The sequence below is a fragment of the Euprymna scolopes genome, chromosome 29 (genome assembly GCF_053919585.1).
Source record: "Euprymna scolopes isolate OS-2025 chromosome 29, ASM5391958v1, whole genome shotgun sequence".
Classification (NCBI taxonomy): domain Eukaryota; kingdom Metazoa; phylum Mollusca; class Cephalopoda; order Sepiida; family Sepiolidae; genus Euprymna; species Euprymna scolopes.
The window spans coordinates 114023211-114050004 of record NC_136510.1 but is presented as its reverse complement, the minus strand read 5'-3'; the positions used below and the strand labels follow the sequence as shown (position 1 = coordinate 114050004).

The window sequence follows — 26794 nt, the reverse complement described above, 5'->3', positions numbered from 1 at the left end:
GGTGACCAAGACAAACATTCTTCAGTTTATAAAATTTGACTTTATTTAAAAATAAAACTACTTGATCAATTTACATGATTTTTTTAACAAATATTTCCGTTCCATCATAAACATGTATACAGATTATATTTCGAAAAAAATAATGTAGTGCGGCTGTTACGTTCAAACTGTGGTCATTACAGTTCAAACCATAACTTTCTAAACAATGCCGGATTTTTTTTTTTATTTTTTTTTTAACTGTTCATTTCATCTGCCATATGATGAACAAAACCCTGCCATCTCAACACCAGCTTAAAAATGTCTCTCGCTGCCATTGCTGGGCCACATGTCCATCACACCTGGCTCGCGTTTTTCTTTTTGCTCCACTACACACCCACCGTAGACAAACATTTGTCGTCTTCAACTTTACACGTCCATCTTTTTTGGCATGCACTTTGCTTCTTGCGACCATGTGGCGTCCTCTTTTTTTTCTTTTTCTTGTTGCGCACGAACACTCCCCAATTTGCATACATGTTTTTTTCCGGCTGCTGCTATTTTCCCCATGTGTTCATATGTACTTTGTTTACAGTATAAATGAGAAAAAGTTTTGATTAATAACGGTTCAGCATGAACTTATAGATACTAAGGCATAACACAACCAACCAATTGATTTTTTTTGTTTTACTTTAATCTCCACTTATCGAGGCCTAAAGGCCATTTGAGGATAAGAGTCCATGAATGTAAGGTGGTGTAATAATCGTTAATGGTGTAAATTGGGTAGAATTTGATTATTTATGGGACGGCTCAACAAGAATTTGTTTACATTTGATTTGAAGGTTACTATGTTGTAGTCAAAGATTTTTCAATTTAAGAAAGTTTTTCAATTTAAGAAAGTATATTTGCTGACAACACCACACTATAACAGACATGAGGGAAAAATGAATGCACACATATCTAAGGCAATGGCAGAATCCCAAGAAAACAACTTCCAGTCTGTAGCGAAATGGGGCTGCAAATGAATGGTAACATTTAATGCTACTAAGACTAAGCTTCTTTCCTTTTAAAAAAAATCTTCTCAATCACTTTGATAAATAATACATTACATGAGAGCTCATCCCTCAAATATCTTAACATTCACAACATGAATTAGAAGTTCATTGAGGACATTGCCAAGGTAGCTGCAAAGAAGGTGCGTTCCCTCTACCAAGCTAGAAAATTACCAACATTAAAGTGTATTCTATATCTTTACAAGGTGACAGTAGATCCTGCACTATCAGCTAAGCTCCAACCTCTGTCCCATCATCGCAATTCTGCAACCTTGTGCCTATTTTAATGGAATGTGCTCTGATGAATTCAGATCACTTGTGTGCCCCTTGGCATACATATTATGGTACTTGTGCATTTAACGAACCAGACGTAACTCAGCATTTGCTCGGCTTTGTCCGACGCATGACGTCAACAGCCGGATAAAACCGAGCGTTGCCGATAAAATAAAAACAACGCTACAACAAAATAACTGTAAAATGAAATTGTAAAATGTAGAAACATCCAAAAATAAATAAGTAAAAAGCAAAAACTTACTTTTATGTTTGTTTTTTTTTTTATTATTGTTTGAAATTGTTTTCTGTTTGCAAAATAAATACATATAAAACATTTTTTGTAAACAAATAGTAATTATTTTTTTTTAATGAAACGTTTTTTTTTTGTTTTTTTTCCAACTATTTACGTAAAATGACCAACAAAAATGATATTTGTAGGATCAATTTTTTTTTTAAACAAATAATAGTGAGTAATTGTTTTTTATGAAACTTTTTTTTTCAACTATTTACGTACAAAAAAAAGAAAAAAATCGTAAGAAAAAGGAAAGGAACAAAACTTTTTTTTTTTACGGGATCTACAAAATTAAGGCTGTGGTGGTTCACCGTTAAATAGTGATACCCCTCTCCTCCCACTTTGCTCCAACAGTCTGATACGCCACGACCGTGTGTGGTCTCCGACAGAATGTATTTTCTTATTAGTGGAAAGACGGTTTCAGCATTCCTATTTGCTACGTTAACAAAAAACAACAAAAAAAAAAAACCTCCTTTTTGGCGGGGTCGGTGTATCCACCGAGGACCCAGACCGGTGTTAGACGTCTGCCGACGTTATGTTTCCGGTGGTTGCAGAAGACAGACTCGTCGATTTCGACCGTATGGCCTGCTGGACCTCCTATCTGCTGGGGATTCCTGAGAAAGTAATCCCGGCATATTATATCTTGCAGGAAATTCTTCCAATCCAGAATTGTGTGGCGTGACCACAATCTACATTCGCGCTGGAGATTCCTAGTCGCTGCCATCTCGGATTTCTCGTCTGCTGTTAGACGCGCGTGCACGCACATCGAGTTGAAACTAAGCGTGCAGCGTTTTGATTGGCTGATCACCATGTTTCGTCAGACAGCAGCAAAACCCGAGCTGTTGATGTCATGCGTTGGACAAAGCCGAGCAAATGCTGAGTTACATCTGGTTCGTTAAATGTATCTTAAATAAGTTTCCAGGCTTTTTTCATACAGATACTTTTATTGATTAATACAAAAAAGTCTGGAAACTTCTTGAAGGTACCTCATACTCCCAATCTGATGTGCATCAAGAGCCCACCACCTTCACTGATTAGGTCCATAGATGCCAGAAAACTGATAGACTTTGGAATTCTCTACCTTGTTCCTGCTTTCCTAACTGCAGAAGTTTAAATGCAATGTGAACAACCATCTTGCTGCTCAACTCCACACAGTCCCGTTAGACACGATCCTAAATAGTAGTCCCTTACGCCCAAGTGGCAGTATGCCTTGTTTGGGGGAGAGGGATCTTTGCAAAACACGACCCACTACAAAAAGTATAAAAAAAATAAAAATCATTTTACTTACGTGGTTGCTGCGGTAGTTGTGGCAGCTGATGAAGTTCCCAGAGAGAACATCCCTGTTGTTCCGGTAGTCGAGGCAGGTGCAGTGCTAGTGGCAAGGGAGAGACCAGTTGTTGCTGGGGTGGCGGTACTTGTGGCACCCAGAGTTGTTGTTGGGAACGAGAACGAAGGTTTGGTTGCAACACCTAAAAAATTAACATACAATATAAAAAGAAACAAAGAAATCGTCGATGTGATATAGGATTATTTGTGTTATTTGTATTATTTGTTGTCATGCCATCAAGATGAGAAAATTAGAATTCAAATAATACATTATCGTGATAGAAGACTAAATTAGAATTCAAATAATACATTATCGTGATAGAAGACTATGCACACCTGACAGTATCTGGTACCTCTACAGGGCCACCATTCACCCATGCATGAGTCTTGTTGCCACATCTGGGCTGGTGAATCTACCGCTAGTCTCTCCGACTTGGGTCTAAAAAAGTCTTCAATCTAATAGGTCCCACTGTCAACTAAGCTCCAACCCCTGCCCCATCACTGCAATGTTATATCTCTGTGCCTGTTTTGCAAGTATTTTAATAGGATGTGCTCTGATGAACTTGTTGCACTTGTGTTCTTTTGACGTACAAATCTTCGACAAACCCGCTTAGCAAAAGAAAAAAAAAGAAAGAAGTCATACCCCTTTCACCATGTGACGTCCTTAAATGCCAGAAAACTTTCTACTCTAATAGTTTCCCCCCCCCCCGGACAGCTAGACTTTGGAATTTGCTACCTGCTTCCCTGACTGTACTGATATGCAGAAGTTTAAATGTAATGTAAACTAACATCTTCTTTATCTTTATTTTATATTGTCAATGAAGCTCCAACCCCTGTCCCATCACCATAATGTTGCATCTGTGCTTGTTTTACAAATTTTCATATAATGAACTTGTTGCCCTTGTGTCCTCTTGCCAGCCCACTTAGCAACAAAATCTCCCCCCTTCACTGTTGAGATCCCTAAATGTCAAGCTTTCTACTCTAACGGCTTCTTCCCTCAAACAGCTAGACTTTGGAATTCCCTTCCTGCTACCTGCTTCCCTGACTGTACTGATATGCAGAAGTTTAAATGTAATGTAAACCAACATCTTGTTGATCTTTCATAGGCATGGTCCCGAATAATAGCCCGTTACATCCAAGTGGTGATATGCCTTGTTACGGATGAAGGTGAATAGAAAAAAAAGTGAATCCCTTCTTATAAAGACAAGACATTTGAAAAGTAGAAGGGATGATGATTTTTTTGAGTAGTTGGAGCGACGGGTGAAGAAAAAATGTCAGGCAGCTCCTCTAACAAGGGGCCAGGTTGGACAATTCATAAATAGACTAATGATAAACAATGAACGTTTAACCTGGTTGGATTTAAAAAGGTCCTTAAAAGACAACAATGGGATTGTCACAAATCCTAATAAGCATATATAGCTGAGTTAGCCAACGTGAGGCAAGGTAGATTAGAACAGGGTTTGTACAAATTTCCAATGTCTCTTTTCAAGGACATTTCAAGGCTTTTTAAAGTTTTTCAAGGGCTTTTCTAGACAAAATTCAAGTTTTCAAAAAAAAAAAATTTGATGTATAAACAATAATATAATAAATCAAAAAAGTTAATTGACAACAGGAAAAGTCTTTTCATTTACATACAAAACAATATACCTGTCGGCAATCATATTCTGACCCACTTATATTTGGTCAACCAAGCATAAATGTTATTTTCCTCATTGTACATTTAAATTTTGAATTGTGCATACAAGAATTACGTCTCTCCATGTTATGTGGAAAACACCAGATAGTTTGATAATAAAGGGACATAACTCATACGCACAATAATACAATGTAATTTCAGAACCAGATATTTCGATTTTATTTCCAATGTTTTAAAAATAGTTTAATGGTATTTTTATTAATACTTAAAATATAATTAGATAGTTTTTATTTCGATTTTATTTTTCAATATTACAACACAAATTTTTTACTGGACATAAAAAAATATGATTTTTCAAGACCTTTTCAAAACATTTTCCATATTTTCAAGAATTTTTCAAGGAAATAATAGAAATAAGGCCTTTTCAAGGTCAAAGTCAAAATTCAAGGATTTTTCCATCTTGTGTGAACCTGTAGAAGGAATACAAGACTATATGCAGAGAATAGTATGGCTAGAAGAGGTACATATAGTGGAATAGATCCAGGGAATGGAGGTAGTTAGCAAGCAAGTACTAGAAGTCATCATAGAAGGCCTCGGAGATAGACAGGTAAAAATGGCTGCAACAAGAGATGAACCGCAGGATCTTCAAGCGGTTGATCAGAAAGCTTTACAGTAAAATGTTTTTTTTTAAATTCAAAACAATTTTTTTTTTTTTTTATTCAAAATTAAATTTTTATTACAAGATATTTAAAAAAAAATTTTTTAAATAAAGACTTTTTTATGTACACTTTGAAAATCTATTTTTAAAGTTAAGACTAGTTTTTTTTTATGCAAAGTCTTAAAAATTAAATTGGAATTACATTAAGTATTAATCAGAAGGGACTTTTCCTGGGCATACACCCGCAAGACTTCTGCTAAACAGAAAACAAAGTAAAAAAGAAGCAGTTTTATTTGGTATAACCAATTTTTTTTTATAAAAAAAAAAAAACAAAAACAAAGAAAAGTTAAGATAAATTTATTTCATTGATTAAATAATATCATTCATACACCAATTTTTCTTTAACTAGTAGGCTGCCCAGCATTGCTCGGTTGTTAAATGTGCATAAATATTATATTTTGATTCATATAAAAACTGAGATGTGCATGTGAGTATTATTTTTTTTCTAAACAATTCACTTCTTGGAAGTGAAAAAGAAAAAAAACCCAAAAAAACTGGAGCTGAGATCAAAGCCAAAGTCTAAAGACAGTTGGTCAAGTATAATAACCATTAGGCCAGCTTGACATGATCTTTAAAAAGGGTTTTCAAAATTACTTATTCTTAACATAAGGAATCTGCCATGTGAACGATTTACGCATGCACATTCATTAAACAGTTGACAAACACATAAAAATTTGATGACCCCAACGTACCAATTTTTCAGTTCTGAACCCTTAGCAGTCTTTTTTCCCCAGATGAAGACTGATTAAAAAGTTTTCCACAAGTCTGAATATCCTATATACCAAATTTCACATCTGTAGATCAAAAACGTGTTGAGTATATAGGTTGAGAAATGTTCTCACGCACAGACATTCTCACTTTTATAAATATATAGATTCAAATAAAATTGCGATATTGTAAAACATTTAAATAATGCAGTCATCACGTATTTGTTTCCGACTATGAAAACAATTGCCGAAAAAAGAAAACAAGCATATAAATATTTGGTTTCGTTTCCGCTCCATTTAATTAACAAAATTTTTTAATTAAATAAAAATGCAAATTTATTTCACACATGAAAAACAAAAAAATTTTCCTTGCTTTCTATTTTCATGATAAAATAATTTCAACGTTGCAGACAAAAAAAAAAAAAAATACAAATATATTACCAATTATCAAAAATTGTGAAATAACATAAAATCTGACCTGAAGTAGTTGTTGTGGCCGGTTTGCTTGCGAGACCTAATGTACCTGAGGTAGAGGCTAAAGTTATACCTGGAAGGGAAAGAAAAAGAAAAAATATACAAATTTGTTTAAATTCATATATATATATATATATATATATATATATTTTTTTAAATTCTGATATATATTTTTTATTCTTAATTTTTTAAATTCTTATATTTTTTCTTAATTTTTTCTAATGTTTTAAAATTTATATATATATATAGGTTTGAATCATGTTCAGGTAACTTACATCTAAAATTTCAAGTATTAGACCCAAAATTGGCGGAAGAGTTTGGTAGAGTCTGCAAAGGTCAACTCTTTCAACTTTGATCTTTTAGCAGCCAAATTTTCATCCCAAATCTAATTAAAAAGATTGCTGCATGTCTTTATGTAAACTTTTAAATGTTTCGATGGAAAATTGGCTGAATAGTTTGCTAGAGACTGCAAAGGTCAAATCTTTTGAACTTTGACCCCTCGGCAGCCAAATTTGTGACCAAAAACCGATTAAAAAGCTTGCCCTATGTGTGAATACACGATGTAAAATTTCAAATTTTAGATCAAAAATTGGCTCAGTAATTTAGTAGAGACTGCAGAGGTCAATTTTTTTAAACATTGACCCTAATTTTAACCCCTTAACATTTATTGATTTGGGCTCAAAATCAAATTAAAAAATTTGATCCATGTCCAAGTGACCTACATCTAAAATTTCAAGTGTTTAGACCCAAAATTGGCAGAAGAGTTTGGTAGAGTTTTCAAATCATTGAACTTTGACCCCTTTGACAGCCAAATTTCTGGCTGAAAACCAATTAAAAAGATTTTCCCAAATCCCAATACCCTTATTTAAAATCTTGAATCTGTAGACTGAAAATTGACAGAGTAGTTCGGTAGGAAAATGTACACAGTTTCATTTAATCACATTATTATATGCGTTATATAAGGTGTAAATTATACTTGTTAAAATAAGTGACTTCTCAGTTATAATGAACGGTGCTTGCCCAGATATGACAACAATACTCCATCCTGGGACGTTGAATGAAGAAAGCATGCAAACAATCATGGCTAAACTTCTAAATTTACTTTAGAAAAGAATAACAGAAAAATCAATAAATGAAAACAGAGTTGTTGTAAACTTACTCGTGGTGGTTGCTCCGGACGCAGTGGTGGTGGCACCAGTAGGATTAAAGTTAAAACTCGGAGTTGTTGATGTTGGCAATTGACTAAAAACAGTCGATGATGTTCCAACTGGAAACGTGGAAGTGGTCGTAGCTGCAGCTGTGGAGGCAGCAGCTGACGTTGCAGTGCTGCCGCTAAAGCTGAAAGATGGTTGCGCACTTGTCGTTGCACCTGGAATAAAAAAATTTTTTTTTTATTTTTTTAAATATTTAAAAAAAAAAAAAAAAAAAAAAAACTTTCATTTACAAAACATTACATTTTTTTGGCCTTTTCATATTATTTAATGCCAAATTACCATTTTTTTGGTAAAAGTTGTTTTTATCATTCTTAATATTGTTAGATTATTATGAATTGCATCTGCCACTTACGGCGTGGATTGCAAACCCATGACTCATTTTTCGCCATTCCTTCCGATCCAGGTTAAGTTGGTTGATGGACACCCAACTGTAGAGGGATTTCCAATCAAAAACATTTTCTCTCCATCTTCTCAGCTGTCCTCTGCCTCTTCTGCCTCCTAACATACCATCAAAGCATAACTTTGACAGGCCAGTGGTTCATTGTTTGACATGGTCAAAATGTTTAAGGGTTTTACTTTTGATTTTATCAAATTGAGGGGATAGGGAAGTAGTCTGACGGCAGGTGGATATTTTTTTTTTTTTATATAATGTTCCATAATGAAACGCATGACGTGATTTTCAAACACCTAATGCAACTGGCTAATTGTTTCGTCCATGTGATACAATTAAGGCAAATAAAACTACTGGGAGGACATAAATTAAATAAGCTTTTACTTTAACGGTTATCAACACCCTTTTTGATTTTAAAATGGCGCTGCGTTTTTGGAAAGACGCATAACCCAGCCTGATTCCGTGTTTCAATGTCGTCAGTTTATGCCCTAAATAAATGAATTGGGTGACTTGTTAGATACTTATGCAGTATAAGGACTATGTTATCAGCGGAATTGTCTGGGCTGGTTACAGAAAATACCTAAAGGTGCTGAACAAAAAATTTGTAATTTTTGTTTAGCACCTTTACATATATATTTTCTGTTTTATGCATAACAGAAAATTTGTAATTTTTTTGTTATGTGCAAAGTGAAAAATATGTTTCTGTCAGTATGAGGATAATTTCAATGAAAACAATTAAAAAAATCCTTTTTGTATTATTTGGTGATGTTCATTCATCACTTGATGACCGTGATCATGCAATTGTCCTGTGGGTTCAAAGGTGGCTTGTTCGACCAATATGAGCTCTGAAATATTTCCCACATGTTGGATATTTCTATATCAGGTGTTGACTACTGTTTTCTAATGCCATGTTTTTTCTTGCGTTTTTCATTGCGTGTGGATTCAGAAATTGTAGTCTCTTTGTGAGTTACGACACACCAGGAACACCTGTTTTGGGTTAGTTTTTCCTATGGGTAAGAATACAAACCAAACTGTTTGAAGGAGACCTTCGGATTGTACTTGAACCATTCCTGCTGTCCTCCTGTGGGTCCTTTTTGTTTGGACAGTTCGCCGTAACTTTATTTTTAATCAGATTTTATAAATTTACAAAGATTCTTCAAGCATCCAATTCTTTGCATATATACCACCATTGGGTTATTTTAAGCAATTTTAATTTCTCCCCCCAAAAAAAACAAGCTAAAACTCACATCCCTCTTTATTATAGTTCACTTATTTTGTGGCAACATTTTTTTTAGATTAACACTATGAAAAAGACAAATACGGTTCATCGGCCATATCAACAGAAAAAGCGAACAAATAGAATAGAACAAATAAGCTTGACAGGAAAGATCATGGGGAGAAGAAGCAGAGGACGACAACGAAAAACATATCAATGACAGTCTGACCACCTGGGCAACATCAAACATGATGAGCAACAATGAATTCATAAACGCCTCGACAGAGAAAGACAGATGGAGAGCCATAACCGTTAATGCATGTACCAGGCAGGACACCACTTGAATTTGAGTGCTAAAATCATTTTGGTAAAAGTATTTTTACGGAGTAGAATTAGAAACAGGTGTAAAAATGAGGTTAGAATGGAAATTTCCATGTTAGGGTAAGAAGAAAGGTTGTAATTTCACTTAGAACTTAAGAATTAGGGCTGCTTATCAGGATATAGTATTAGACAGGAAGTCACTAGTAATGTGTAGCAGATATTCTTATCAAATCCCTGGGACTGCTTCCCTTCAAATTACAAACACTTGTCATCACCCATCCTCATGCTAATCCAAATTTTGCTCATTTCATTCATTTTCAATCCTCTCATGATATTCTTCATCATTCAATTGACATTCCATTGCATCAACTCATATCCTCGACTCATTTACTTATAGCGTTATTCACCCAATGTGGTTGAAGCATTTCAAGTCGTGTTAACCGCATCATGTCAAGGCTGTACACGCTTGTCGATCATACGCCCTTGTCAATGGCATCATCTAGCCATTAACGATTCCAGCATCGGACATCAAAAATGCGAGGACCAGAAAAAAATGATTTGACCGTTGAGTCACGTGTGGAGTCGACTATCTTGGCGTTTCCTCCAACCAGTCGGTGCCATCAGTTTAACAAACTCCTCATCATCAAGCAAACGCAGCTTATGGTCAAAGTATCGGAGCCTCTTTTTGAGCAGCATTTCATTACTTGTTATTTATGAAGAAACAAATAAAAAAGACAAAGAAAAAAAGCAAATGCCATGCTTACCAAAAGAAACTCCACTGGGCACAGCACCACCTTGGACAGCAGTCGATGTTGTCGGTGTGTTGAAAGTGAATGTTGAGGCTTTTGTACCTGCTTGGAAACCACTGCCAAACGGAAAACCTGCAACAAGAGTCAATCACGATATTATTAAAATTGTGCGATCATTTATTCTGTATTTCTAATATTTAATTTACACATAAGTTTGTTTTTTTAAATTGATTATATATTAAAATAAAAAAAATATATAGCGTATTTTGTTTTATAAATTTTATCAGCAAGATAAAGAAAAAAAATATCGTAATACCGTAAGATCAGTTGCGTGTTTACGTTTATTTGAAAAGCACACATTGATCGGGATTCAGTGGAATTTTACTTAAAAATTAAAGGACATGACATTTGAATTTGGTCGCTCAAATAGTTTGGCTCTAATTGTAATTGTAGCCTTCAAGTCTAATATAAACAAGTACTTGTTAAGCCGTCCCCATAAATAATCAAATTCTACCCAATTTACACCATTAATGACTACAACACTACCACCTTACATTTATCAACCCTTATCCTCGAGTGGCCTTCGGGCCTTGATAAGTGATGACTCCTACATAAAAAGTTCTTAAATGTTTCTCTTACCCAGAATATCATATGTAGAATATGTAATAGTGTAGGAGCGAATTTAAACATTTATATACTGTTTTATTTGTTTTTGTTTTTAATTTTATTTTGAAAAAGAAACAAAATTTTCCTTCAGCATTCCAATATTGTTTGAATAAATTGACCATCTAAAATGTTGTGGTCCTCTTATAAAAAAATTGATTCCTTCAAAAAAATACTGTTTTTTTTAAGGTTCAAGAGTTAAACTAGTCGACTTTTGAATTTCAATTATAGTCAAAAATAATTTTTTCATTACCAATTAAAAAGAAAAAAAAATCTACCAATTTTTTTTAAGATAATTACACATACTATTAAAAAAATAAAACAACTATATTATTTAAAATGATGAAATCAGTTTTGCATATAAATTTTATGTAAATTGCTCTCTATTTCCAGGCGATCTTAGCCTTTTATGGCAGTTAGCTCCCAAATTATCTTCTATATACAGGGTGCGTCTGGTGTTTGAGAACATCACTTATTTTAGCAATTCTTTCCTGCATAATAACTTTTACTTTTTTTTTTTCACTGAGAATCAATCATGGAAGATAAACTCAAACAGGAAATGAAAAAATATGCTGTAATAGTTACAATAAAGGCAGAACATAGCGATTTGCAAATTGCACAATTTCTTAAAGTTGCTTGATCCTTTGTTTTTTAAGTTCGCAAACAGTTAGAAGATAACAATGGCAAATTTCTCCTTCAAGCAGATGTTCTACAATTAAAGATATCTTACCTGACTGAGTCGTGGTTGCAGTTGAGCCAGTTGCTGGTGTAGTAGCAGCTGGACTACCAAACAGATTAGTTCCACTGGGAAACATTGTTTATGGCTGAAAAGAATGGAGAAATGAGACTTGAAAGATATAAAGAAATACCTTCTGTTGTTTACAAAGTATTCACACAAATTCTCAAAATGATAAAAAAACACACTTGACAGAAACCCACTTAAAAAACAAGTTTCCCTCATGGATTTTCCACCATGAAGCACATTTGAGTTTACAGTTCTGAAGTTTTTAGATGAGGGTTCATTCGTATTGTTTTGATTGGACTATTGTTCTCTACCACTACTCCCCTTCCTCCAATGTTGGACTTGAAGACGTCCAAGTTGTAGTCAGGTGGGAAACAGGCAAACGGAAGAGAATTCCACAGGCATGCACTTCTCAGAAAAAAAGCTACGTTCATGGAATCTACGTTTTGATTTAGGCACAGATAAAGAGTGGGGGAAATTACTGACAGTGGTTTTAGCTAGACGGGTGTTTATCATGAAGGATTGGCGAGGGGGGACCAGAGATTGGAGCTCGGACGAGCACTTGCCATGGAAATAACGCTAAAACAAAGACACGCTCGCAACGTCTCTTCTGTGAGAGAGAGGTTGCAGGGAAGAGAAGAGAGCATCCCCCACTAAGCCACGAAGTCTATTTTGTACTTTGTCAAGGCAGGATAGGCTGTTTTTTGAAGCTCCAGCTCAGACGTGGCAGCAGTACTCCATCTTTGGACGTACTTAACTTTTATAGAGATAGAGAATTGCATCAGTAGTGAGATATCTTCTGGAGTGGTAGAAGGATCCTAACATTTTCCCAGTGGCCCGGGCAACAGACTTTATATACGTGTTCCATTTCAGATCAGGAGTAAAGGACAAACTCAGGAGCTTGTTAAAACATTAAGCCTCCCCAAGACGAGAGCCATCCAATTGATGCTAGATGAGGAACAGAGCGTTGATGATGTAAAGACAGAAGCTTGGTTTTAGATGCATTAAAAGTAACCAGCCATCTCTTCCCCCACTGAACGATGCGCTCAAGATCAGAGGAGAGGGAATCAGAGACAGCATTGTCATTTACGGCCTTTGATGTGTTGCCGTAGATGGTCGTGTTATCAGCATAGATGTCAATGAATGAATTAAGTATGTGTTTTGGGAGATCATTGATGTAGATCAGGAAGAGAGTTGGGCCCAGGATGGACCCCTGGGGGACTCTAGCATTAATACTGTGGGCCTCTGATTTCTGCCCATCAACCACTACTCTTATGAGCCTATCAGAGAGAAATGATTTAATTATTGAGAAAACATTTCCAGTTATACCGTAGCTGGAAATCTTGTGAAGTAGGCCCTTATGCCATACCTTATCGAAGGCCTTTGATATGTCAAGAGCAATTGCCCTAGAAAGGAAGCCTTTGTCGAGAGATTCACTAATCCTATGGGATATAACTGTTAGCACATCAACTGTAGATCTAGCAGAACGGAAACTATATTGCATGTCACTAAGGAGGTTATTTCTGCTGAGGTGGTTAACTATTTAATATGGATTCCAGTAACTTACTCATGACACACAAGAGACTTATTGGTCTGTACTGAGAGGGGGATGATTTATCACCGGAGTTCTTAAATACAGGGCATACTGACGAGGTTTTCCAAGGTGTTGGAAAGCACTTCTCCTTAAGGCAACGCTTAAACAGTTTTGTAAGTATGGGGGCAAGTTCTGGTCGAAGCTTTTTCAACACTATAATCGGAATGCCGTCTGGGCCAGTTGCTTTACTGGAATCAAGGTTCTTGATTAGTTTGGCGACCTCGTGCACAGATATTTGTATGTTGGATAAGGTGTTGTCTGTTGTAGGAGGAAATACGGGGAGTTGATGCCCTTCATCGCAGAGGGTGGAGTTAGCTGCAAAGTTCTTGGCGAATAGTTTGGCCTTATCTGATGCTGATCAGGTCCACTGATGATGGTTGGGATGGGACTTTTAAGTCCCATCTTGACTATCTGACATCTCTTTAACTCACCACTTTCAACTCTAAAGATCTAACCGGTGATTTGCTTGTATATATTAAACCTCATCCTTTGTACTTATATCATTCGACTACACCAAGTCCTAATAACCCTTATCCCTGAGTGGCTTCCAGGCCTTGATAAGTGGTGACCTCTTTGAAAAAAGTGATTCCTCAATCACGTTTTCTCTCACAAAATCTATTGTTTATACCTAGGTGTGAAAACCTATTGTGTTTATGTATTTGACATCCATCGTCATTTGTTTATTGTTCCTAAGATCTTCACTACATTGCAAAACTTATAAACATTTTTGGTTTTTGTTTTCTTTTCTGAAACAAGGTCATTTCCTCGGCTTTCACGCCAGGGACGTCCAGAAAGCAAATAAGCTTTTGATCAATGCAGTGAAAACCATCATAACAGACAATTGCTTTTCATTTGGACACCCTCATTTTTTGTGGGAAGCTGATTTTCCCCCCAACAACTTGAAGCAACAAAAAAAAAAAAAAAAAAAAAAAAAAAAAAAAAAAAAAAAAAACTGCCTCGCAGCCAAAGTGCCGGATTTCATTTCAGTTAAATTTACGCATCTGTCAATTCACTTTTTAATCATTAAATTTCATCCATTCTCATTCCCCGACCTTTGTAGCATCGAGGTAAGTCATCACACTTTTTTCGTTTTTGCCACAAGGATAGTACACCCCTCCCCCCCGCCCCTACATCAAAGTGGCACTGTGCCTTGTTTGGGGTGAAATTGTAAAAAAAAAAAGATACTTGCATAGTTTACAAACCCTACTGAAATAATTATTATTTAGAAATCCATTCTTAACATGGAGAATGAGGGTTTTTGTTAGAAAATAATATGTACCTGTCACAAAAACAAAACAAAAAAAAAACACATAATTTGATCAAGTATTTTTGAAACTAAAAACTTATGAATAAGCAAAAAAGGGGACTGTCTAGTGTCAACATAAAAAAAAAGGGGGCAGATAAACTCACAATAATTCAAATTGGTTATGGTATAAAGATGGGATCAGAAAATCTAGCCTGGTTCTGAGTTCGGTGAAAGGTGGGTCTGTCACCAGTGTCGAGGAAGAACCTAACTCCTTTGAATAAACGCGTCAAAACAGTAAAGGGATACTGCTTTTAAGTTTATCAGTTTGGGTTTGTGTTAAATAGATATCGGTTTCTTTCAACTTATTTTTCAAAACAAATTGTACATATTTAAAAGAAAACTCTGTTTTCGTTGCATATAAGAAAAAAAAAGGAGCTTATACACTTATGTTATCATGCTATTTTTTTTTTTAAATAGTATTTTTTGATATCTTTTAAATTGTTAGGTGAAAGTACAGAAAAATTACAAAACACTCCCACTTCAATGAAGTTTTTGTAATGCAAGAGAGATGAAAAAAATTATGAGCAAAATGAAGTATCTGTTCTGTTACCACACTTCAGTTTTTCTGTCCTCGGTAAGTGAAGGAGAATGCAATTCTTATTTCTGCCCCAATCTAGAATGTGTCTTGTTGGGGAGCCGGATTTCCCCCACATTAAAAAACCTACCTTGCATCTAATTTTGCCCTTGTGGGGAGGAAAGAAAATAGGGACAAATAGTTATTTTTTTTAACAGTTTTAACAGTTTTTTTGTACTTATGCACTTACTGAAATAACGTTAATTAGAAAGCCATTTTGGTCCCCCGATTTATCGGAGAGGGACCTAGGTTTTCAGTGGCATCCGTGCTTCCGTTAGTCTGGACGATTACTAGATAACCGTCCATTAGTTTTTCCTGAAATTTTGCCACAAATTGTATTTCATTAAATAGATGTACACAGTAAAAACATTTTTCATACAAAAATTCCCGTTACACTCCCAGGGGCTCAAAAGAGGTCAAAAATGGCCAAAGATGACACATTTTGCCGCGTAGCTTTTGATCCATCCATTAGATTTTTCTGAAACTTGGCCAAAATCTGGAGGCCATTGTTTTTAATATAAATCCAGTATGGGTGACCTTGGCAAAATTCTGACTCACGTCCCCAAAGACTTTTAGTGCTAAAAACGCCTCTTTTTTCATATTTCTCAATAAAAACAAAAACTTGATACATCAAAATTATGCGCGCTTGCGTGTACAAAAATGGCCACCCGTGATAACACATAGAATTACATGGCTTAATATTTGGAAAACTACTTGTTTTTCATCTAATTTAAAATTTTTGCCAATACTACACTGTGACAAGGCAGTTTGGTACGCGAGTGGACATTTAACAGCCTACTTTTATTGCACGTAGCGTAAATGAAGGCTAAGCTGTGAAATGGAAAATAGTCCCAGATTCAGGGGTTAATACCATGCAAGCGGTAAATTTGCGATGGAAACGGTTATCATATTCTTTTAAAGCACACTGAAATCTACAAAAAAAACTTTTTTTCTATACGAATGTGAGACGGCCCTAAAGTAAAATAACGATTTTTCTTCTTTCTTTTTTTTTTAATTTCTTCATGTCTTTATTGAAAAATGAAAATAAAAAAAAAAACCGAAAAAACCTTTTAACCAATAAACACACAAAAAATGCCCTCTTTCTCAGGTGACCAGAAAGTGGGTGCTCATTTTAAGTTAAATTTACATGGAAAAGTAATCACCCACTTTTCAAAAAAGTAATTTCTTCATATATTTTTTGTGACGGAAACGGTTTGCAAATTCTTTTAAAGCACACCGAAATCTACAAAAAAATATTTTGTTATATATGAACGTGAGACGGGCCTTAAAGTAAAATTTTACCTCCCTTTTTTTTTTAGAAGTTTTATTCAAACAGTTTTTATTTGAACTTAATGGATTATTTTTTTTTTTATATTTATGAACTGTTTTTTTCCCCATTAATATGTTTATGAGCTGTTTTATTCTATTTATAATAAAAAAAAAAAAAAATAGAACTTTTATAATGAAATATATATTATGGACGGTTTTCCAAACATCAGGTGTTGGTAATTTTTATAAATAAAAAAAATACAACTTTTATAATAAAAATTAAACATCGATATGGAACTTTTAAAATTAAAGTTTTATTTAAAAAAAAAAAGTGTTTTTTTTTTTCAATTACATTACAAACTTTATTTGAAATTTTTAACAAACTTTTACATACATAGAACATGGACTTTATAGATCTTTTATGATAATTTTTAACAAAAAGTTTTTTTTTTATATTTCTCATGTATTTAATCAAATATCATAAAAAACACCCAATACATGATATTCCCAAAATAATTGTTTTTGTTTATTTGAAATTTTTAACAAACTTTTACATACATAGAACATGGACTTTATAGATCTTTTATGATAATTTTTAACAAAAAGTTTTTTTTTTATATTTCTCATGTATTTAATCAAATATCATAAAAAACACCCAATACATGATATTCCCAAAATAATTGTTTTTGTTTATTTGAAATTTTTAACAAATTTTTGCAAACATAAAAATAGACTTTCTTGATCTTTTATAACATAAGATTTCAAAATTTCTTTAAAGTTTTTGTTTTTTTCATTGTTCATGTATTTTAATCAAACATCATAAAAAAATTGTATCCAATACATGATATTCCAAAAATAATTGTCTTTGATTCGCTGCCGCCAGAGGAATTCTTGTAGATGACTAAGTTTGCTCCACTAGTCCCCTTCATGGATCTGAATTTAACTTTATGAAGACTCCAGCTACCTTCCACACGATTTGTGTGAATACTAGAGTCATTTGGATCAACAAAGTTATATCAGTGGTTTACCACAGCATGGTTCAGCAAATATCTTGAAAAGAAAAAACACTTTTTTTTTTTAAAAATAAAACTTTAATTTTAAAATTTCAATATCGACGTTTACCTAACTTTTATTATAAAAGTTATATTTTTATACTCTATTAGTTATAAAAATTACCACCACCTGATGTTTGGAAAACAGTTCATAATATATATATTTCATTATAAAAGTTCTATTTTTGTTTGATAAAAAAAAAAAAACAGTTCATAAACATATTTGGGAAAAAAACAGTTCATAAAAAAAAAAAAACAAACAAAAAAAAACATCCATTTAGTTCAAATAAACACTGTTTGAATAAAACTTCATTTTTTATATTTGCATAAAAAAAAAAAAGATACATTCTATACAGTTTTGGTCATCTATAGCTAAAAATTTGTCGGACGTCACTTTCGCCAGATGGCTTCGTAAACACAGGGATGCGGATCATGACCTATACCAAAAATGTAACAAATGTAACATGTTATTAAAGGCAAGATAAATTACTCTTCTACCTATCTATCTTAGCTTAATTTGCTTTTATATTTCATTATTTCATTTTTTAGTAATAAATGCTTCTCTAGGTGTCAGAATTTTGGGGGAATTTTTGACACCGCTAACAAAAAACTGCAAATAAAATATAAAAAACTAGTAATTTCTCTTTATGGAATATACTTCCAAAATAAACTATTAAAGTTGTTTAAAAAATAGAAATATTTATTTTTTAAAAAACAGTATTTACAAAGTGCCTGCACGTCTTCATGCAGCCATTTTGTTTACATAATGAAATCAATTGAATTTTACGAGTTAATTTTTTTTTTTTTTCAATTTTTTCACTTTAAAAATCTATCAAAATTTTTCTAATGGTTCAATTTTTATGATATTTTCAGGTTCAATGTGAAATTTTATGCTGTTTCTAATAAACCAAATATAATATTCTAGACAAGGTTTTTTTTTTAAATTCACCCCCCCCTTTTTAAATGTCTATTAAAATGAAAATAAATTTCTCACCTCAAATTTATATATCACAAATTGAAGATAAAAGACCAATAAATAAAATAAGCTAAATTAAAACAAAAAAAATACAGTTATTTGCAAATTTACTTGTAAAGTCCAAACTTTAAAACCTTTTTTTTTAAAGTGAAACCTTATAATCTTCTTATATTGCACAGAAAATTTCATATAATTACTAAAATTATTTCTATTTCATTCAATGTTTTTTTTTTTTTTTTTAGATATTAAAAAAAAAATTCACTCCATAAAATGGAAAATATATTAAATCAAAAACTTATGTATTTCTTTGAGAAAAAAAAAAAAAAAAAAATTCTTAGAGTGTTTTTTTTTTAAGGCAAAATCTTATAAGTAAAATGTGACTATTTTTCAACTATGGAGACACAAATTTCTTCACGCACAAGGCAAGACGGCTAACACGAACGTGTGGTTTTTACGTCCTTCTGTTCCTCTGTAGTTCAAAACAAAAAGAAACACCAGTTCGGCGTTTAGCTAAACACCGTAATAATGCTTACGTAGCAGTATCAGAATTTTTGACACCCCTAACACGAAACTGCGAATACAATATAAAAATCTCGTAATTTCTCTGTTAAAAGTGGGTTATTTATTTTCTTTATGGATTATACTTCCAAAATAAACTATTACAGTTGTTTTAAAAGTAATAGAAATTTTTTTTTTTTTTTTTTTAAAAACAGTAATGAATTTTCCGAACTCAATATTTTTCAATTTTTAAACTCAATATTTTTCAATTTTTAAATTTTAAAAATCTATCAAAATTTTTCTATTGATTCTATTTTTACGATATTTTCAGGGTCAATGTGAAATTTTATGTTCTTTCCAATAAATCGAATATAATATTTTAGACAAACGTTTTTTTTTTTAAATTCACGCCCCCCCCCCATTTTTAAGTGTCTATTAAAAAGTAAATAATTAATTTAGTCACCGAAAAGTAAATAATTATTTACTCACAAATTGAAGAGAAAAGGTCAATACATAATATATTCAAATTTAAAACAAAAAAAATATACTGTTTTTTTAGAAATTTACCTGTAAAGTCCGAAGTTTAAAACCTTTTTACAAAAAAACACGTTTTTTTTTTTTTAATGAAACCTTGGTCCTTGCTCCTTTAATTGAAAAAAAATTAGGGCTTGAATTGCATTTTTCGAGGAGTTATAAGCTTGGAAAGATGGGGTGGAATTATTCACTATTTTCACGAAATTTCTGACACACTTACGTAATGGTGGGGTTTTCAAATAGCTGTTTAAAAAGATTCTTTTATTTAAAAAAATACATGGAATTTAAAATATAAATATAGATAAATTCTTAACAATGAAGACTGGAACTACCCATTGAATAGTATTTTTTTATAGGTAAGTTATTTTTTGGTATTTATATATACATATATTTTATCGAAGCAAGTCAAAATATGTTGATTTTCTTTAAATCTTTTTTAAAGAAAACCGATTAAAAAAAAAAATATTGCATAATTTGCGATTAAACCTGTTATTTTTTTTTAAATTTGGTTTTTGCTCCTTTAATTGAAAAAAAAATTAGGGTTTGAATTATATTTTCCAAGTAGTTATAAGCTTGGAAAGATAGGAGGTCGAATTATTCAATTTTTTATCACGCATTTTTAATGTCAGTTTCTGACACTGCTAATGTTTCTCTACATTAAAAACCGACCCTGTGTCTAAGTCTGCCCTCGTGGGGAGGCAAATAAATAGGAAGTAATATGGCGGCTAAAAAACGTGTTTCGACCCCAATAAAAACATTTGAGTTTGTTTTACGGTACACATAGATTCGAAAAAGTTGTCACAAAACAAATATAGAACAAATAAATGTTATCAAAGGCAAGATAAGTTACTTTTCTAACTAACTGGATGTTTTTAGTGTTTATATTTAATGTAACATGTTTATTCAGCTCGAAAAACATACCTTAATTGTAATATAGCCCCTAATAACTTTATTCGTTGAATGTGATTATTTTTTAACTTAAATTAAATTATTAACTACGCTGTTGTAGATTTTCCAAAAATCCCGGGTTCCTAATTTCTGTGCTTCGATGCGCTTTCTGGTGGTTTCAGAGTAATCTGACTTAGCTGTGTCTATCACTCTCTTACAATTATTTCTAGCTTCTATAAACTTCTGGAAGAATTATAATACAATTCGAGAAGCCGACATGTTATCTAAAAAAAATTTTGATGATGAAACGTTATTATTAATCCAAATAAAAAAAAGTAAAGACGAAAAAAAAAAAAAACCTAAATTTAAAAGGAATTGGGTTTTATGGTTTTTAATTTTGCAGATTATAACCTTAACTTACTTGTTAAATTACTGTAGAAATAGTTCAGATTTTAAGAAAGGCCGCCAGGTTTTCTGACCGAAACAGGAACCGGATGTTATAACGGCAACCGTCTTTATATTTTCTTCCAGATTTTTTCTTTTTACGACATTTCATAAAACATATTTTATTCATCTATTTTTTTATATAATGTTATTTACAATTATAATAATTATTAAACAAGTTATACAAGATATAAATTAAAAATATTGATAAATATTTTTTAATTTTAATTTCACGACTATTTTCAGAATTTTTTACGGCATATGTTGCTTTCTCCATCCAAAATGTACGGCCACCAAATGCGTTTTCTTTGTCGGACGGTTCTCGTAAAAAATAACGAGATTGAACCTGCCTACCGAATCCTTGACAGGTGAGATGCATTATTCTTCGTTATTATAATTGAGAATTCCGTTTGAAAAAAAAAAATCATAATTTGAATATCAACCTAATAAACCAAGGTCATATTTAGCAGGGTTTGTTTTTTTGGTATTATTATACAAACACCGTGACAGCGTTAGGGTTAGGGTTTAGGGTTTAGGGTTAGGGTTAGGTTTAGGGTTAGGGTTAGGGGTTAGGGTTAGGGTTAGCGTTAAGGTTAATTCGCTGTCACGGTGTTTGTATAGTTTTACCGTTTTTTTTATGACCTGCAGTGCCCCAGCCAGCGTATTATAAACACCGCTCGGCTCGGCGCTAACCACCCCATGTTAAGAATGGCTTTCGGAATAACCCCCCACAACCTACCCACGTTAAGAACGGCTTTCGAGGTTGGAGGTATTTATTCCGAAAGCCGTTCTTAACATGAGGAGGTTCGGGTGTTTATAATACGCTGAGGCACGTCGTTAAAATTTAGCGTTTTCTTTTTATGCTACGGCGTAGCATTGCTACGCCAGTTGTGCCCTTGGTGCTAATGCACTTACTGATCCGCGCTATTTTTTTAAAATCGTATTTCCAAGTTTAATTAAAGTTTTATGATTGTTTTTTTATTCAATTGTAAGGTTGAAGGGTAAATTTTTAGATTAGGTCCACCTCCACAATTTTCTTTTAAATGACGACTTTTATAGGTTTTCGACTATGCTGATTGCTGAATACGGGAATCGCATTGAAATTTTGCAGAAATAAGTAGTTAGCGAGATATAAAAAGTTGTATTATGCATTGTATTCTTTGGCGGCCATCTTTGTTACGCACGCGCCATAAACAAATCTACGCGCGTAACAAAGATGGCCGCCAAAGAATGCAAGGCATAATACAACTTTTCATATCTCACTAACTACTTATTTCTGCAAAATTTCAATGCAATTTCCGTATTCAGCATAGTCGAAAACCCATAAAAGTCGTCATTTAAAAGAAAATTGTGTAGGTGGACCTAATCTAAAATAAATACCGGTTAAAGTACAGAATAGGTACAAAACACCCTTCCCTCCCCATGTTAAGAATGGCTTTTTAAATAATAACGTTATTATTTCAGCACGGATCACTCTCTGCATAAGTACCGTGCCCTTACACAACCATACTCTCAGACTAAAAAAGAAATGTTGTGTTGTATGCAACTGAACATTTCCATCTCTATTTATATGGAGCAAAGTTCCCCATCGCCACTACTAACCACTTCTTGCGATTGTGAAGAGTTTCAAACCAACATTTATATCAGTGCTACCTCTGCATTGCATGTTTAAAAAGGATGTGTCCTCTATAGTATCAGACTTGACGGAATGGTTAATTGTAGGTATAGACAGTTTCATACTCTCCAAAAAATTCCAGCAAAAACCGTGGTTCTCTCCAGAATGTGCTGCTTCCATTGTACACAGAAATAACTTTTTCCATTGCTTCCAACGTAACAGATGTACTGAGACTAAAACCACTTTCAGGACTGCCAGCAACCATTGTAAAAGAGTAATAAAGAATGCGAGAGAGTTGTATGCTCAGTCAGTCAAGTCCAAAGTAGCCGAACAGCAGCTTGGTTCCCACCAGTTTTGGCAAATAGCAAACAGAATCCTGAACAGAAGCGTGTGCTCTATCCCAACCATCATCAATGGACCTGTGGTAATCTCATCTGCATCAGACAAAGCCAAACTCTTTGCCAAGAACTTTGCAGCAGATTCTACCCTATGCGACCAAGGCTGCCAACCCGTATTTCCTCCTGTATCAGAAAACACACTATGCGACATACAAATATCTGTGCGTGATGTTGCCAAGCTAATCAAAAACCTTGATTCCAGTAAAGCATTGGCTCTGACGGCATTCCAATTATAGTGCTCAAAAAGCTTCAACCAGAACTAGCTCCTATACTTACAAAGCTGTTTAAGCATTTTCTTAATGAGAATTGCTTCCCAACTCCCTGGAAAACGTCATCAGTATGCCCTGTATTTAAAAATTCAGGTGATCAGTCATTTCCCTCCCAGTACAGACCTATAAGTTTCCTGTGCGTCATGGATAAGTTACTTGAATTTATGTTAAATAGAGAAGTAATCAACCATCTCGGCAAAAATAACCTTCTTAGTAACATGCAATATGGTTTCTGTTCTGCTAGATCTACAACAGATGTGCTTACAGTTATTTCTCCTAGGATTAGCAAATCTCGACAGAGGCTTCTTTTCTAGAGCAATTGCTCTTGACATATCAAAGGCCTTTGATAGGGTATGGCATAAAGGTCTACTTCACAAGATCTCCAGCTATAGTATAGCTAGAAATGTCTTTTCAATTATTAAATCATTTCTCCTGATAGGTTCATAAGAATAGTGGTTGATGGGCAGAAATCAGAAGCTCATAGTATAAATCCTCAGAGGCCCATCCTAAGTCCAACCACGACCACCGAGATATAGAAGGCCTGTAACTGAAAAATGCCTGCAATGTAGGTAAGATTCGTCAAACTATCACTGTTGAATACTATATGAGGGTATTTTTAAAAAGATTTAAAACATGTTAAAAAAGAAAATAAAAGAACCCAATTGATTAATAATGAAACTGAACTTTATTCAATATAAAATATAAATATTATGTAAAATTATGTAATTTTAAAGCAATATACAATTTAATGATAAAACTGAATTATGAATTTAGGGAACAAACAATTAAAGAAACATATTAAACACAAACATTTCTTGGCCTTCGGAACAAGATCACAGTGTAGTATCTGTTTTGATGCTACACTTCATCTTTTCTATCCTCCGTCGATGGAGGAGAAATCTTTCATGACTGAGATTATTTTTGTTCCTATCCAGAGTGCCCCTTACTGGAAAGCTGAATTTTCACCACAAGAAATATTTAAATCACTATTACTTTAAATACAGAAATTATATTTAAAGTTTTGGTTTTCTGTTCTTCTATGTCCATTTTTTTCCCCATGTTTTTCAGCGAAATGTGTAGCATATTTTCATCAGTTACATGGTTAGGAATCCTATACTCCGCTATAGTCTTCATCTTCATATCAGTGCAAAATATATGAATACGGAAATGAAGACAATCATACCATAATGTGAACATTAGTTAAAAACTAAGAAAATATAGTAAACATCTACGATATTGTATTACAAAATAATATTAGAAACACACTCAATATATGTCAGCCTATGTCACGGTAACATATATTGAGTTTCTGACAGTATTTTGTATAGTTTTTTAGTTTGAACTTATTTTCCCAAACTTAATGTATTCAACAGCAAGCTCGCCGCCATTTGTCTTTTTCAAATATATCAATACACACTATGATTTTCGAACCGAATAAACATTTTACATTAAATTGTTGCTGTTTTTTTTTTTTGTTTTTTTTTGACAATATTAACAGCCTGCTTCCCTCCGGACTACAACTTGGATGTCTTCAAGTCTAATGTTAACAAATTCCTAATGAACCGCCCCCTTAAGTAAACACTTCATCAAATCTCCTCACTAACGTAATGTACTTGCAATAACCCTTATCCCTGAGTGGCTTCCGGGCCTTGATAAGTGGTGATCACTTTGTAAAAAAAAAAAAAAAAAAAAAAAAAGCTATGGGAGAAGATACCGAAATATCAATGTCTTATGTACGACATGAAATGGAATCTTAAGATCTCCATCATTCCAGTAATTTTAGGAGAAACCAGGTTTGTGAAAAAGATTTTAAAAACTACTTGTCGAATATACCCTGTAAACCAAGTGCAAGAGAAAGATAAACAATTGCAGTCAATGGAACAGTTAGAATATTAAAATATCTCTTGGTTGAAGTGACTGGAATTTTGGGTGAATGTCTGGCATCTGTTAAGATGCCCCACCCTTATAAAAAATAAAATAAGAAAATTTAATTACATATGTATGTTAGTGTTGGGATGATTAATCGGAATCAGAAAAATTTGTGTTTTATTTCCGATGCCAAAAACGATTCTTTTAATTGTTTTATTCTTTTTTTTTGTTTAAAACAAAATTTTCCATTGCTGGTACTAATAATAAAATAAATAAATTTCTAGATCACCCACACCTCTTACAAGTGTATTTTATGTTTGTGAAAATATATGCAAATATTATACGGGTTATATCAGCCCTGTGGTTGGGGCATTAGAATACGCCGACTGCTCCCCTGCAGAGGGTAAAAGTCCCTCAATGGGGGTCCTGGATATGACCTTCAACTATATCCAGTGGTGAGGCCCCAGCTTGTGGGCTTTGGGGAGTGTGGAGCCACCCTTTAATTACCATTGCTCCCAGGTCCACTCTGACCCAGAGTGGTAGTACCTGTTAGGGTCCCAACTATGGGTTAAATAGAAACCGACGTGAAAACAACAAATATATTCTATTAAAAAATTTCTTTTTCAATATCTTTGGATTCGGCATTAAATAACCCGAAAAGGGTTGATATGCCATAAAACAAAAACAACCAACCAACCTACATATACGGATTATATGGTAGTCTGAAAATTAAAAAAAAGAAAAACACAAATAACCAAATATTTAGAGATTTTAAAAGAATTGGAATCTATAAATGTCCTGGAATTGGGGATTTAGAACAGAATCAGTAATCGAGAAAAATATTAAAATTGTCCTATCACTCATAAATATTTAGAGGGAAATGTGTTTATTCAATTATATTTCGCCTTTTATTTATACCAATACTTTAATTTATGGAGCTCGATATAACTACAGAGCATATAACAAATAAATGACAAAAGTCTATATTCCAAATTTCAAGATTTTGACCATCTTAACATTTATTCCTTTAAGTATGTTGATGTCAACATACTTACGGAAATAAACGGTAAGATGGTAGACCTTTTGAAATTTGAAATATAGACTTTTGTTATTTGTTATATATATATATATATATTATTTAAAATGAGATTATTGATTAAAGTTGAAAATCTCAAAATGTGCATTAAAAATAAAATTAAAATGTTAACTTTTTATCAAAATAAAACTATGACGTCAAGTGTTTTAATGTTTTTTTCAATTTTTTCTTTTCAGAATTTTGCGTTTGGACAAAGTATTGGAATTACATCGGCAACGCATGCATTTTGAGAAACCTTATCAAAAGCGAAACCGCTTGAGTTACGAACGCTGCAAGCGAATTTACAATGAAAACATGAACAATAAAATTCAATTCCTGATGCGTAAAAATCGTCCAGATCCATTTTTACGATGATTCAACAAGAAAAAAACTAAAAGACTTGAAATTCCGTTTGGAGGAAAAACATTTTTTTTTTTTTTTTTTTTTTTTATACAAATAAATCTGAAATATAAATATCGTTTTCGTTCTGAATTTTTTAGATGAGATACGAATGTTTGTATTGTTTTGATTGTCCAAACAATTATTCTCATCTTGGGTGTTATTGGCACAGCGTTTCGATCGATGAAAGAAGGATGCAATAAAAAATTGAATCCTAGGAAAGTCTTACAAATTACCCTAGTGAACCCTGAAAATTGACTTTTTTTTTAATTTACGGACACACCCTC

At 33.2% G+C, this 26794-nt stretch overlaps 2 protein-coding genes across 3 annotated transcripts in view; one reads left to right on the top strand and one right to left on the bottom strand.

The window, feature by feature from the left end:
• LOC145252819 (uncharacterized) overlaps positions 1-20992 on the bottom strand; it is a 32251-nt gene extending 11259 nt beyond the window's left edge. For both annotated transcript variants that reach the window (XM_080112791.1, XM_080112792.1), the window contains exons 1-6: positions 20860-20992; positions 11736-11829; positions 10358-10474; positions 7611-7820; positions 6456-6524; positions 2879-3059 (exon numbers count right to left, since the gene is read on the bottom strand). In XM_080112791.1, coding sequence (XP_079968917.1) covers positions 2879-3059; positions 6456-6524; positions 7611-7820; positions 10358-10474; positions 11736-11820 — 662 coding nt within the window. In that variant the 5' untranslated portion in view covers positions 11821-11829; positions 20860-20992. The remainder of the gene's footprint in view (positions 1-2878; positions 3060-6455; positions 6525-7610; positions 7821-10357; positions 10475-11735; positions 11830-20859) is intronic.
• Positions 20993-21106: 114 nt separating this feature from the next.
• Positions 21107-26584, top strand: LOC145252821 (small ribosomal subunit protein bS21m-like). Its single transcript, XM_080112793.1, has 2 exons — positions 21107-21250; positions 26306-26584. Exons 1-2 carry the CDS (start codon positions 21144-21146, stop codon positions 26481-26483), a joined length of 285 nt encoding a protein of 94 aa, XP_079968919.1. The 5' UTR covers positions 21107-21143; the 3' UTR covers positions 26484-26584.
• Positions 26585-26794: the final 210 nt, after the last annotated feature.

Bases quoted from the DNA above. Each gene is read 5' to 3' on its own strand.
- LOC145252821 (XM_080112793.1), top strand. From the start codon at position 21,144: ATGTTGCTTTCTCCATCCAAAATGTACGGCCACCAAATGCGTTTTCTT. The intron at 21,251-26,305 runs GTGAGATGCATT...TTTTCTTTTCAG, and splicing joins GCCTACCGAATCCTTGACAG to AATTTTGCGTTTGGACAAAG.